Genomic DNA, 15,916 nt, shown 5'->3' on the forward strand with positions numbered 1-15,916 from the left:
AAATCTGGGCATCAGGTATGATGTACCTACCTGCAGCAGCTCGGGTATGACTTGCCTACCTGCCCACTGCTCCCCTGGCTGCCATGGAAATATGGGCTTGAACGCAGTCTTTTATCCTTATGAAATAAAATACTGAGTTCCACGCAGTTAACTGTGTGTGGATCTTTCAGATGACTTCAGAAAACCTTGCAATCCTGTCTACTTTGACTGAATGTTACAGGCTTCTATAGCTTATATTGATGGGAGTCAAATTGCAAAAAAGAAAAAAAAAGTGTTCCCCTCTGCTGCCTCTGATTTAGCACAAGCTCAATGCCCTTTAGTCCCAGAGCTGAACTCTAAGGTACTTCCATCCCATTGGTGCTGCATGCATACAGTTTGTAAACTGCTTGGTATTCAAGGCTCTCTGGGGCCAGAGTTCATAGTTTCATATAGTTTCAAAGTTGTTAGGGGCTGGGAGGGACCATACAGATGATCGGGTCCAGCCCCCCTGCACTTGGGCGGGAAAGACCGCGGGGGTCAGATGATGCAGCAAGATGCTTTTTGAAGATCGCCAGGGTGGATGTCTGTACCAGTTCTGTGGGGAGCCTGTTCCAGAGGCAGTACAAAGGTGGTCCTTAGTTTGTAACTGATAACTACTTGGACAAAACTTCCATTAAAAACATCAGAAGCAAAGCCTTAGTAAAAGAAGCCAAATACACTGAGGGAAGGCTGTCAGGATATGGCCTAGATAATAATATCATCATAAGGATGCGAACTAATAAACACGAGGTCAGCAAAGATGGATTTGAGTTTGTGCCAGGATATATTATAAGTGGTAAGCATTTTATGTTAAAAATGTAGAAAGTTTAGATTAAATAGGGGGAAAATGCCTAATCATAGTAACATCAACCGAAGAGTAGAATGGGTTATTCCTTCCTCACCCCAGATTTCATTTCCTATGGCTCTTAGGTCTAAGAACGGGCTAGATGGCCTGGCAGATCTAAATTAAGAGCTGAAATCTAACCCAGACCACAGTGAGCATCTCTGTGGTCATCCCTCATTAACACTCTTCTAGATTCATAGCATTTAAGGCTATAGGAGGTGCCGTTTTATCATTAAACCTGATGGCCTGTATGTAACTGGCTACTAAAAACCGTGCAGCTGCTTTTGCTGACCTGAATAACCTGTGAATGGCTGAAGCAGAACTTGTCATGGCAGCATGAAGTAGGAGATCAGGGAGACAGAAATGCTTTTTTTCCCTCAAAAAGTGGTTTCCTTTGAGCAATGCTGAAATCTGCTGATCAGGCAGCACACCCTGCATCCGAACAGATAGATGGAAATGTTCAAAGTCTCCTCCTAGGAGATTTGGGCCAAGCCAGTCATTAGATATAGCAGAAGATGTATTTCTAAACCTCCTCATCTGTTTTTACCTTGTCTACCACTGTACTTCTGACATATGGTGCTTTGTGCAACACACAGACACACACAGACACACACACACACACACACACGCACTGTGTATGTGTACATTATATAACATTTCCTTTCAACAGTAGATGGCAGCCAAGCCCCATTATTAAATACCTGACTGAAGCACCCAGGGCTCAGAGAAAGGCTAAAGCCATTCATAGAGAGTTGCACTGTCAGGCCAAGTGAACAAATGCATATGCACTGACACCTGGAGGACTCCATATAGTAATATCATTTACAACAAGAAACTATTGCCTATTTTCAGTCCTGCATACAGATCAACATAGATGCCACTCAGGCTCCCCAAAGCCAGCTACCTCCCAGAACAGAGGATCCCATAAATTGCACAGATATCTTTAAGAGTTAGCAGCCAACAGATGGCGAGACATTGATACCATAGGAGCTCTACACCTGATTGTTTTTCTTTCTCTTTAGCGTATGATCTTAGATGATCGGATTTTAAAAGGACAAGACAGGCTTATAATATAAATGTATAGTCATAAAAGGCAATTGTTTGCAAAGCTACGGCTCCACGCCAGTTATACTGCAGAGAGAACAGTTACCTTAGGCAGATGAGAAGTGTTGCCAGACATGAAACCTTGCCATCAGTTTCTCTGTAGGATTTTGGATGTATCGGAGCAAAACACTGGATAATTATAAGTGCTTCGGTTCGTGCCAGAAAAGGGAATGTCGCTTAAACAGTTTGTGTCACCCTGGCCTGGATGCCTCCAGTACCACTATGAGCCAAAATGAATTAAGGAGTGGTGGATGAGATCCCCAACTAGTGTTAAGTCAGTGTGTCTCCATTGTCTTCCATTAAACCAGGCTGATTTTAAGACGGGTAGGAATCAGGTTTATTGTCATGAGTCTAAAAACTGTTTCAGGACTCGAAGAGATTTGGACTGCAGTAAAAGGAGCCAAGAGGCTTTGCCAACTACGTGCTATAAAGTGCCATCATTTAACTGGAGTATGTAAGGCAGCAAAAGGGAAAGACTTTCTGTTAAAGTAAAAGACGAGAGCTATTCCTGCTTTTGCTTCAGGATAACAGAACCTGGCCAAAAATGTTGTCTCTTGCCATCTGATGTTGCCATGATTTTGAGACATCCTGAAAGAAACCAGACTGAAGCCACTCAAGACGGGTATCTTATATTCGGGGAACAAGTACAGGGCCGAGAGCTTTGCCCGTGCTTCACCTCGCCCAAACGCTTTGGCTTTGGCCCAAAGTAACCATCTTTAGTGGTCAGAGGGGAATTCAGCCTCCCAAGTTTTTTTCCCATCTGGGCTGCTTTGCTGAGAGTGTCAACAAGAGAAGCAATCACTGCCAGCAACAAAAAAACAAAAGATGGATAAAAGGAGAAAAATGTTACTGAGAATAAGGGCAGGGGTGAGACATCCCAAGGTTTGAAGCGTTCAGCTTGTTTATAGCATTTGCTCGGGGCCTCATTCAGGTGGTGTCCTTCACCTGGATGCAAAAACCCCTGACTAGGAGTTTGCAGGTGCTTTAATCCCCCTCTAGCTGACCTAGCTTGCAGTGCGTGTTCAAGGTTTGAGGCTGTGTTACTTGGGCCGGTAATCCACCTACTTTGCTATGAGGAATGTGGGCCATATTAATGAAGTGATGATCATCCAGCTTTGACTTCCCACAATTCCTCCCAGGTGCCCAGATGCCCAAATAAATACTCCCACCACTCAGTGGGAATGACTCACCTATTAACTCAGCTGACTGCACGTGACATTTCCTCTGAAAGTCCTAGTGAGGTGTGGTGAGGGCAGGGCCAGCAAAGCCAGTCACCCAGGTAGGATTCTGCAGTATAAATACTCATACCTGTGCTAGTCTGAAGTTGGTGCTGATCTCTTGAGTTAACTCTGCAGTACAGACGTACTCAAAGTCAGTGGGACTTGGCTTCTAAGTGGAATAGGGCTGGATTTGATGTCTAGTTGCTTATAGATGCAATAAGGGCTAGTGGGATTTTCAAAACCTCTTCATTTTCAATAGCACCACATAGCTATCTGCACTGTTAGGCACCTAAATGTTTTTAAAGTCTGCCCTTTTGATGTTTTTGGAAATCCCAACCCAGATGCTCAGCAGGCAAAGATGAACATTAATGCTGTTGAAGTTAATGGAGGGCTGACCCTTTTGGAAGACCCTCTGGCCTCCTGTGCTTGAGGTGAGGCAGAAAGTTTGCAGCAGATCCAGATCTCTTGAGTTAACATTAAGTGCCTCACTATAAGATGGTCATTCCTCAAGCTCACAATGGGGTCTCAGAAGCTTAGTTGTCTCAGCTCAGGGGGATGTTTTTAGATTTACCCTCCGTTGCTTAGCTTACAAAACCATTACTAAACTTGACCTCTCAAAGAGATTGACAGCAACATGTCATGTCTTTGGATCATTTTCCATCCTGTACTGTGACCACCACCTTAAAATGGGATTGCAAAGGGAGCTATCTTGTTACCAGGAGTAAATGCACCTGCATTTAGCATACCTGTGTGGGTGCAATTACTGTTTGTTAAAGTCAACAAATCGCCTATTCAAAAAGATGTCTCTTCTGTGCCAGGAAACTGTGTAGGCTCATTAGATGTTTCATCTGGATGAGCATAGTTTGGAAATGGTTACAAAATGAGAAGGAAACAAAAAGCATGTGAAAGGGTTCAGCTGTCAGTCTGTGCGATGAAGAGATACGTGGGTCTGAATGCCTCTCCAGTCCAAGTTCCCCCCCATGCACATTGGACCTGTTTGGGCATATGTGACGTGGAGATCTTTGCTCCTTCTCCTGTCAGACTCTTGACAGGGGTAGGGATGAGATTAAGAAGGCAGGAGACAAGGCAGACACAGGGCTGAGGAGTTTGAGAAGCTGTGAGCCACATAATGACGTCTGTACACAGGCCTCGTGTAATTAGATACAGATGGATACCAACTACTTTAGAAAAACCCACTGGGTGCCTCTGCATCTTTAGATGTATACATTTTCTTTAAAGTTGGTCCTCTTTAACTTAGGAGCAGGAAGGACTTCTGGAGTTCACCTTGGGAACTGACCCTTTTAGATGCATGGTGAATTCCAGGTACCACTTGTCTAGCAAAGAAAAGCACTTAAAGCACAGCAGAGGTCTGATGTAATTCAGTGGTAGCTGACTTGGAGTCTGGCTTAGTGTGGGATACCTGGGAGATGAGGTCATCTGTTTTGTGGGACAAATTGGCAATTTTTATTGGGTTTTACTTTGAGCATTTGGGGTCATTTGAACCTCTTAAAAAACCTACAGAAATGTTCATGTTAATCCCCTTTCAGAATCAGTCCATGGTTGGTCTAACTGCATAATATTAGCTCTGCATGATGCTGTCAGGTTCCTACTAGGCCTAAGGTACCCACATTATAAAGCTGCACTGCCTTGCTGTGTTTGGCTCAGCAATTTCTCAAGGCCCCTTTGTCAGGCATTTTTTAAGCCCCCACAAAAACCTTTTTAGCACTTGCAACCAGAATATAAATATATTTGAGGGATATACAAAAGGTAGCAAATTCCTTTTCATTGCCTTTGTTTCAGAAAAGCTGAAAGCCCGCCGAGAAACTCTGTGCGTTCCAGACCAGGACCCAGTAAAGTCAAGGTCTCTTGGGGTTCTTCCTCCTTCGAGTTATGCTGCCAGGTAAGAAATGTAAAAGAGAGAGAGAGAGCGCGTGTGTATGTGTGTGTGTGCACGCGCACACATGCACATTTTAGGGATGTCCTGGTTTTGCTGCACTGAGAATTTGGGAGATGTGGAAGGCTGGGTAAGTCTGTCTCCTTTTGAAGTGGGTTCAAAGGGCTTTTACTTCTAAGTCCCATGCCTTTGTCACTGGTTTTGTTTGCAGTGCATATTTTGTCCTGATTAAGTGAAGAGCCTTACAAAGCAATCTCTGTCTTATACATATAACTCCTTAGCCCTTCAGCCCACACCCACTGTACAGGTTTAATCCTTTAAAATGCAGAGAGCGCTTCTAAGATGCTGAGTGTTCAAATGCCTTCCAACTTCAGTGGGAATGGATGGCGCTCAGCTTCTCACAGAGCTGTTGAGCACTTTGCAAGCATGAGACCCTAATGTCCAGGCATAAGTACAGACTTCGCAGCATGCCTGGAAAATGAGCAAACCTGGACTTCAACAAAATATGGAGGAGGCACCATCTAAAGTTGAATAATTTTTCCCAAAGAACTCACCCCCTGACCAAAGCCTTTCCTGTTAAACCCACAGTAGCCTCAACCTGAGTCACTCTGCTGATTGCAGCAGTGGTGGTAACACAAAGGGAGATCTGCCCAGATCCTCCCATTGTTCTTGTGGGATTAGCTGGTCATCAGTCAAATTGAATCCTGGGCTCTGCAGTATAGACCTGATCTACCTATTGAATTAGCTACAATAATTGCACCTGTAGAGATGACTGGTGATACCTATACTCATAGAAATAGTCCATAACTTCCCAGGCACTTCTGCTGACCTTCACTGAGATGACTCATGATGCAAGGTACCATGCAGCACAAGAAAGGGTACCATAATACGACGAATCCATTACTGGCAGCAGTAGTAGGCTATTATATTGTGGAGAACTACCCAATGAAGGATCCTTCCAGTATGCATTGGCAACCTTGTCACACAAGAACTTTTGGGAAATGAGACAAAATCCTGACAGGGTAAGGACACTAGGAGCATTTGCAAACTTCTTCCTTCAAGGGCTGGATGGCAGTGTCTGTGAGGAGCTTGCAGACTTGGGAGATCTAAAAGAAACAAGCCCTAATTTAATAAATAAATGAATAAATAAAAGTCCCCCGCCCCCCCGCATCAACCTGTCCAATTTTGTGCATCAGCAGCAAAGGCAAATGTTGGCACAGCAAGAACTCCAGGGTCTCCTTTGGGTAGCTCTGCAACTCAGCAGCTGTCCCCAGCACTTACATGGTATCAGGACGATAAAATGTTGTTCATTGCATCTGCCCTGCAACCAATTAGGTCAGCTGTAAATATTGGAACTGCATGGTAAACATATACACACGCACGGGTAGATTGTGCTGACTTGTTAAATATAAGTGAAAACATAATTAGATTTATAACACATCCCTTCCCCCTCCCCCCCCAAACCCTATAACATAATTTACCCAAAAAAAAGAGAAGGAAAAAACCTTCACAGCCTGCTGAAATATCATTATTAAAATGCGCATGAAAAGTCAATTATGCCAGAGGGAGGTATTTAAGAGAAGTGAGTTTCTATACTCTGGGATTACACCTTGGGGATTATATATTTCTTTTTATTTTTTTTTCCCTGAGATCTTTGCTGCTGCATAACAAAAGGAAAAGAAATTTTACTAGGAGATGTTCTGTAATCCCCTGAAGACATGGCCAAATACTCACATAAATATTTCCTTTCCCCGTCAAGTTTCTACCTCACCATCATATCAAAAGGAAGGAAACTATGTTCCATCCAGCCAGGTCAGGATTGTTTCCTACAGTACATTTTCTGGTATTTAGTTTTAAATGTCACCAGAGATTGGGCTTACATTGCTTCCCATGGGAGGACATTTTACACTGTTATTATTAGTAGTAGCAGTATTTATTATTTGTATGATAGCAGTGCCCAGAGGCTTCTACTGCTATACAGCCATGTTAGGCTCGGTGCTGTCTGTACACATAGTAAAAGGCAAGTCCTGGCTCAGGGCTTACAAAGGGTGGGAAGGTCAGAGAAGTGAAATGGAGTATCCGAGGTCACCTAGCAAAGCGGCACTCATCCAGACGACAGATTTGCAATAACTACAGAGGTTTTGAAAACCCGATTGTGTTCTTCGCTGAAATCAAACCCAAGCCATATTTTGTGTAAATGGACTTAAATCAAAATGTCCACTTTCAATCAAAACCTGATGTTTTCCATGCAGGGCTTATGGGGTGGAGGAGGAACTCCTACATGCTGTAGGATACTGGCTTGATAGATACTCAAGTTGAAGTACCGATTTGGTCTGCTATGGGATGACAAACTGCTCTGAATCAGGCAGGGCAGAGCTTCTCCTACATCTCAGAGCAGAAGATAAACTGTACACATGCATGTACTCTCTCTCTTTCCTGGTGGTAGCTTCTGATTTCCAGTGGCTTTGGTGGGGAATTGGATGCCTAGCTATCATGGGTTCCTAGAAAAATTGTTAAAGCTTTACCCAATATAGTTACAAATTACTCACCCCTCTAGTATAAAAGAAGCCTTATAGGTCAATGAAGCCCCTGTTTTTAGGAAATGGTCAAGGACATGGGGGATTTGAAGGAACATAATGTGAAGCTCTCCATTCAAACATGTGCAGAGGTACCTTTCTGAGCAGCACCTTTGAAGAACAAATAAGATGCAAAAAGAGATAGTGAAGGTGGAGTGGGCACCACAACAAGCCAGTAAGAAACAAAAAGAAAAACCCAAACCTAGCATTTTCATAGGACAAATGATTTTTCAGAACTTGAAAGTACCAAAGAATATTGATATTTCCATAAAACGTTTTCATTGGTCAAAGAATTTGGCCAGTTATATGTTTAATTGAAAAAAAATCCTGTTTTGTTCCCCTCCCAAATATACATAAAGAATTTTTATTTTATTTCTTTTTATGGGGGAAGAGGTGACTGAGTACATCTAGATTTTTTTTTTTTTAATGCAGTTAGAGATGGTTGATTTTTTCCCTCTCCCCCATCAAAACGCATTCAGAACACCCCAACCTGGTCTGTTTGGGAGGAGTGGGGCAAAGTTATAAGACTACAGTATCCCAAATTTGCTTATATTTTTAGTTGCATGCAGGGTTTTGATTAAAGCTGTCTTCCCTCCAACAGCACGCACAAAATTCATATCCATGTTATTGTCCACCTAAAAGAAATCCCCAAGAAATGAGTCTGTATATCAAGGAAAGTGACTTTATTAGCACCATTTAACAAAAGGAGTCCTATAAAATTGGTTTGAAGTGAATGAAAAGAAACCTGTTTGAGTTCTTCAACCACTTATGAGTCCTTACATCAATACACTTGCCTTGCTAGTCATGGCTTTTCCACGCGTTCTGGCCTGAGGCGTGACAAATTTAATAGTGTATATTTTGCTGAGTTGTTGACTTTTGTTTTTCATTCCTGTTAAGTTACTAGCTAAGTACAAAAGAATGTGTGTGCACCAGGCCTCATGTGGCTGCTGCACCGTGCTGTCTCATTCCCATTTTTGTCCTGGATGAGAGTTCATTTACCCAAGCAAAGGATTAATAAAAACTGAATTAGATGAAAGTGAAAGCCAGGTTAAAAAGCAAATGTTAGTTCTTTCTTTAATTGAAATTTATCTAGTATCTGGATAATTGCTCATAAATACCTGCTGGGTTGCCAAGCCTAAGTTGGGGCTTGTCAGTCTTTAATAAATCTAAGGGAATTAAAATCTCGCTCTTTGATGCTAACCATCTCATCCCAACCCAAAGGCAAGGCAAAACAAAGCAATAATGCTAAGCACTCCAGCATTCAGTTAATCTGGCAGAATGCATCGCGATCTTTATGAATGTGTGCGAGGGGCTGTGCAGGAGCTCGCGAAAAGGTCATCGGTATTTTTGGAGCGATAAATCACGGAGGGAAAGATTTGCATTTTGGCTGTATAAAATCCAGGGTCGGATTAGAGAGAGAATACTTTGCAGTAATATTTCTCTGCTGACTTGTTTTATTAGCTTCCTTTAAACATGTTACATTATTGCTTATAGAATTTCATTTACTTGGATTGGCAGCTTGATAAATATGTCTATTGGCGATGATTTGGATTGCTCTGGGCATTAATATTATTAAAACCTGTCACAAGGAAATGTCTGAAAGATGACTTACTGTAAAGATTACAGCATGAAATAAATCATACAATGGTATTTGTTACCGTTTATGGCCTCTTGGAGCCGAGTCAATCCCTTTTTATGTTGCATTATTTTTCAAGTTTTTATAGCCTTACATTATATATCGCTGTCAGAAATGAACAGATGGGGTGTCAAACACGAGCCTTCTGAATAATTCCCACCCTCGGGTTATTTGTATGAAGGACAAGTGTAAAACTGTGTTCTCAAGAAAAAGGAGATAGATAGAGGTGGAGAAAGTGTTGCTACAATAAGCAAGATCCTTTTTGTCAGCATACACATTGTGTTTTTGATCCCTACCTGGCATTTACCCTGCAGGAGTGGAGGGGTCTGGAAAGTTGAGCTGTCTCTGTTTTGGTTAGGGGAAAACCTAACTTACAAGTTAAACAAGTTTCAGTTTCCCTTTGTTTTTCTACTGATACAATGCCAGCGGGTATTTTATTTTTCAGAGAATTTAGAAAAGCCTGGAACTTTTCCATCTCTCTTTTGTCTAGATCGTTTTGGTGGAACAAGATTTCTTTACGATATTTTTGGGGCGCTCAGGGGCACCTGGAAAAAGGAATGGCAAAGGAGCAAGGAGTAGAAAATGAAGTCAATACTTGTGATTGGCTTTATGATAAGATATTGAGAAGGTAGTTTCTCATTTTATCCACATTTTCCAATTTTGTTTAAAAAAATAATAATAATAATTGTTCCTGTGCAGATAAATGGATGGTGTTTGTGATAACAAAGGAAGAATTGCGAAGAGATAGGCAAAGTCGCATGAAATTTTTTTTTTTTTGTGAATATTTGTGAACTTAATCTAAAGCAAGGTGTTTCTGGGTTACAGAGGATATTGTTTTACATTCCACTCTTTGCTCCATTGCAGAGTCCTATGATTCTTGCAGTAATTTATCAAGAAGTCCTTGTCAGTGCCAAGATGACAGATTAGATGGGCTGATAGATACAGTGAACTGATAAATACATATGAAGTTAATTAGGCTTATCTAGCTTGGAAAAAGCAGATGAGAGACCTTAATCCCACAGTATTCTCCCTCTCTCTTTCTGTTGCAACATCCTCAAGTGCCTACCTTGCAAATGAATCCAACCTCAGCTCCATCCATATTACTTTGATTCCACTACTCCTTTTCTTTTATATGTGTATCTTTAGATCCACCCTAATTTATTGTTCCAGCACCTGACCATTGGGGTGAGCCTTGCTCAAAGATCCTTTTTGAACTTCAGCATCACTTGTATAACCATCTATCCTCCCTAATTTGCCTGGTCGTTACCAATATTACTTTCAACAATCAGTGTAATGGTAATAAGAAGTGGTAGCATAGCATGTAAGACCTCCTGCCAAGTGCCACAGGAACAGTACAAGTTGAACCCCACCCATTTACTGGTGCCAGAGGGGGGTACACAATTATTCCATTGACAGCTAATGACAAATCTGCATTAGGTCAGGAATTCCTAAGATGTGTCAGGTAAATCCCTAGCTTCACTGAATTCAGTGGAAGCTTTGACATGGACTTAACTGGAGCCAGGATTTCAGCAATGATCTCTTTCCCAACTTAAAGCAGTGCTGATATCCATATGCTTGCCTCAGCCTTTTCCTGTTCCCTCCCTTTAGGCTACACTGTACCAACTGCAGAATGCCATGCCCCAAGAGGTGACAACCCTTGTCCTTAAATACTGTACCTTGGCTGATGTCTTCATTTGTTCCTACATTTCACTGTTCAGTTAGTTTTAAAGACACCCAGTGACATGTTCCAGCCTTGTACACTACTCCATTATGCTCTCAGCCTTTGCCTCCCTTTGCTTTTTCCCTGAGGCTGATGAGAGAGACTTCCTCTCTGTAATGTCTGCCATTCGCTGCCTTACTTTACCACGTTATATCTCATGTGAAAGCAGGTTCTTTCTCTCTTCCCTGTGCCTCTGAATTCTCACTTCTCATTCCTATTGCCAAACCTTCCAAAGGGTTTGTGGGATATACTCTTTTTGCTATGTAAAGCAAAAGTGCATTGCACAGTGCAAATGGTGTTGCACCCACCCATATATTACTAACCCCATTACACGATACAATAATACAAGCACTGTAAGACTTTGCATGAATGCAAAGTCCAGGTGCAAAAGGATAAGCTTCGTAATAAGATTTCTCTGTGAACTTGTGCAAACTATTTATAATTTGGTCAGCTCCTGATTTTTAATGAGTGCACCGAGAATGACTGAAGCCTCTGGCAGCATGCACTTGATATTTTAATTACCCACAGTAATTCTGACAATTACACAAATGTCATAAATCGCATCATAATGACCCTTAAAAAAAAAAAAAAAAAAGCCTATTTAATGACTGGATGGGGAATTGAGTTAAACAGGTGCACAGTGGATTATCAAGGAGGTATAAACTCTGGACTACAAGCTATTTGTCTAAATGTTGTTGGTTGGACTGATTGGAAGGCTCTTCTACAGAATTTCACCCTTTCTGCTTAGTCTTCCCTCACTTTTGTTGTCTTGAGTCCAAAGACCCATTACATTACTGGGTCCATCTTCCTAAGAGTGCACTGGTTTTTTTTGTCTGGCAAACTCTCTCAGGAGCAGGTCAGCCCCAGGACTGCTGTTCTTGTGCCATTATCAGCATCCAAGCTAGCTAGCTTACAGCTAACTCATGGATGGCTATGTTAGCTGCCATTTTGTATGCAACGTAGGCATCCTCTCAGTTCCTCATCTATAAACTAGGAAATATGATCCTTCCTTTTTTGTTGAATTGTGAGTTTCTTGGAGCAGAAACTCTTTTGTGTCTATGTGCATTTATAATGTCTGGTACACTGGGACTGATCACGGCTAGGCATGAATGTAAGAAAAATAATTACTAGCAATAAACAAAACCTGTAGGAGAGACTGGGTTTGAAGGCTTAAGTGACTTCGGACCAGATGCCCGCACGACAGTCTAAGGAAGGTTGGCTGTATCGGGAGCTAAATATTGGTAACAACCAAGTGAGTATAAGGGTCCAGAGTATGGCTCAACCCAGCCAGAAAGGGACCGAGAAAGCTGAGGGTCCCCTTTTCCCACCACATCCATTGCTGGCGGTAGTTTAGTAGGGTGCTGTAGGTGAAGGCCAGTCACAGCTTGGGAGCGAAGGGTGAAAGAGTGAAAGGACATTTTGTCTGCCAGCTGTTCCTGAAGGGGAGCGCAGCTGCATGTTACCTCTTACAAAAGGCAGAGGCAAGAAGGACAATCTTGCTTTAAGAAGATTTAAGAAGAAAGGCCTTAGAGCACTAGAGATTACAGGCTAGAAAGTCAGTCTACCCAACAATATTGGGGCTGTCCCCAGCACAGCCTGCTACTCAGCTTGGTCCTGGCTCCCTGGATTTGGCCCATAGTGAGAATCACTTCTATTATCTAGGATCTCAACCATGCCAAGTTCTGGTCTTTCAATTATTTTGCTATTAATAACGTCATGATAAGTGGGTGGAAGTAGCTAATGGCTCTCAGCCACGAATGATCCCAAATGTTCCCATGCTCTATTCTCCTGTAAACCTTGACAGATTGGGAGTGCTTAGTAAAATATTGTAACGCTCAACACGCATTTACAAGAAAGCGATCTGTCCCATGACAGCTTCCAGATGTGTGAGTATGTGCAATTTCATAATTCAGGAACAGATTCTATTGCCCTCTGCAGATCCCCCATCAGCCTGTTCACAAGCACTGTTGATAATTAAATTAACCCACTAACTAGCCATGCAAATTCTGATAAGCAGTGACCAAAAAAAAACCACAGGGAACTGTCAAGAAGCTCTCAGAAAATGACAAGGTTGTCATCAGAGATTATTCGTCGTTAAGATGAAATTTGTTTTTCCTTCCCATTTGCCAAATTCTCCTTTGTCCCTTCATACATGTCAACTGTTTTCAGGTTTTAATCTGATAGCTAAGGGCCCAATTCTGCTACCTGTACTCAAGCTGCATAGTGTGTTAGCCTGTGTCAACATGGCTCCAAAGTGCCAACAAAAGATAAGTCTGCCCCCCCCGCCGCAGGCACTCTGTGTGACACCCAGATGTAAATTTGGCAGCAGAGGCAGTTCAAGGATGCACCTAGGAAGCTCGGACAAGCCCTGAGGATGTACCTCCAGCCAAGGAGCAGGATCTCTACTCATGGGGAGCCTGATAGCAGTGACTCAGGACTCTTGGACATGCCATCTGTCCTCCCTAATTTGCACAGAAGAGATGAGTCAGTCTTTTGGCAGTGCCTTTGGGCTAGCTGAGCAAGCCACATAGATCTAGCTGTAGCCACTCTTTAGAATCCTCTTCTTTCGTATGGCTAGAGCAAGCAATGGCAGAGGAAGTGCGGGTTAATCAAAGTTGTGTATTGAGATTTGATAGCCAGTTGAGGACATCTGAGTTGGCGGGGTGGATTGCTTCACTTCCTCCTTGATATGCAAGTTCAGGGGAGTTTGCAACATGACTTATTGACTGCACCTCATTGCAAAACCAGTTCAGTGAGTCCTTGATGTCCCATTTGTTCAATAAACAGGCAAACCTTCCATGTCCTGTACCAATGTGATTCAGTGTGGTCCAATATCTACACTGCAAGTGGAAACCTGGAAGCTCGATGGTCAGATTTACAACCAAATATTTGTTGCATGCTCTTTAGAATCAAATGACAGCAGGACACAGTGCGACTAGCAGCATGAAGCCATACATTTTGAAATTTAATGTTCTCCTCCTACTCCTCCTCCCCCCTAAAGTCTGACCAGTAATGACTTGGAGTCTAAAACTTTTCATTGTGAATGAGTGCATTGCACCGTTCAGTTATGTGACTTTTTTTTTTTTTTTACATGCTTCAGAACGGATGGACTTGGACTTTTCAGCACTTCGCACAATAATGCAAAACCAGATCCCTTTTTACAAGTGCTGTCTCAAGTCTGTCCCATGAATGGAAGGCATTTTCCTTTCTACATCTCAATGAAGTTCTTCCTAACGTCTAGAGTAGATTTAGACTAGACATTAGGAGAAACTTCTTTATGATAAAGGTTACCAGAATTTGGAATGGGCTTCCAAGGGAGGTGGTGCTCTCCCCTACCTTGGGGGTCTTTAAGAGGAGACTCGAAAAACACCTGACTGGGGTCATCTGACCCCAGCACTCTTTCCTGCCCAGGGCAGGGGGTCAGACTCAATGATCTACTGAAGTCCCTTCTGACTCTAGAAATCTTTGAAATCTATGAAAATGGTTGCATTTTGCCATTGGTATTTTGTCATGACTAGGAATTGGGAGCCAAGAGTGGGATCACTGAAGGTCAAAGTGGTTCTAACATATTACATATGTGCACACACACACGCACTAAATTCATGTATTGTGTGTGGCAGGAGAAGCTGCATTGTGGTTAGCCCAATAATAACCTTTGAGAACATCTTCAGAGATCTTACAATGGATGCCATTATTAATAAACTACAGTTTTCTGTACTTTGGATCGAAAAACACACATTCAGTAAGCAACAGGATGCCCAGTTTTCTTGTGATAATCCTATTATCATTAAATCTCAGAAGTGCTAGACTTGCTGCAACTGGTTTGTAACTGTGTGTGATGCATGATGTGTTCTTACCTGGGTAAGTGTTAGCATCTTTCCTAAGGAAAGCTATTAGAATGGAGGGTGAATGGGGAGGACTGTGATGACAGATGGCTGGAACAGGAGATGTCTTTGTTTTCAGGTCAAACAGCTACATTGTGCTAAAGCGGCTTAAAGTACTCATTAGACCATCTAAGCCACCTCTCAAGCCATGCAGCATTGGTTGTCCATGGTGTTGCCAACTCTCATGATTTTATCTGTTGAAGTACTATGTCTTTGTGATGCACTACATGGGCAGCTTTCAGGTCCTCATTGTTGCAATAGATCCTTGTACTTATTTCTATAGCTGCATGTTATTGGTGCTAACTAAAGGTGCTGTAGTTGTAAAGCAGCTCAGACTGGGAGACTAGAGATTGGAGTCTAACCCTGACCCTTGCATCAGTCTACTGTGTGACTTTGGGCAAAACCTGTCACATTTATGTCCTTTGGCGGTTCAGGTGGTTAGCTCATCCGGCTCTTGAAACTCCGGGGCTTTGTTCATAACTGGGGACTTCAGGTAATGCTGTAATAAACATTCATTATTACTGTTATTATTGACTGTTAAAACCTTAGTGATTCCAGCGTAATCCTGTTGACTTCACTGGGGTTGCATGTATGTAGCTAAAGGGCTGATTCAGTTCAGTATATATAATTAAAAATATTTTTAAATGCGTATCGTTAGGCTTGGTTTTACTGGTTGTGTGATGTGTTTCTTAATTATTTGATAGACTACTCTAAATAATGATACTTTGTAATTATGCACAGCACCTCTACATACATTAATTAATTAAGCCTCACAGTTGCATGTGACATAGAGAAAGCACTTTTAATACATTGAAATTTAAATGATATAAATTAATCCTTGATGAACAGGTAAAGCACAGGCAAGCACAATATTCTCACACAGCGGGGAAAGACTTTGTAGGAACCTTCTCGAGTACAGGAGATTTTTGTTTTGTGCATGAAACTCCAGTCCTCCCCGAAGGGTATGTTTAACATATGTGCAGAGCTGGGAGTGATCCAGAAAACAATAAGAGGAATCCC

At 42.2% G+C, this 15,916-nt stretch overlaps 1 protein-coding gene across 1 annotated transcript in view; it reads left to right on the forward strand.

Annotated features, from left to right (window-relative positions):
• Nucleotides 1–15,916, forward strand: part of KCNU1 (potassium calcium-activated channel subfamily U member 1) — a 92,951-nt gene that overhangs the window by 20,215 nt on the left and 56,820 nt on the right. The window contains 1 exon segment of the mRNA XM_019546150.1: nt 4,987–5,086. Within this exon segment, the coding sequence (XP_019401695.1) occupies nt 4,987–5,086 (100 nt within the window).

This window comes from Crocodylus porosus, unplaced genomic scaffold (genome assembly GCF_001723895.1).
Source record: "Crocodylus porosus isolate Cpor-Errol unplaced genomic scaffold, CroPor_comp1, whole genome shotgun sequence".
Lineage (NCBI taxonomy): Eukaryota > Metazoa > Chordata > Crocodylia > Crocodylidae > Crocodylus > Crocodylus porosus.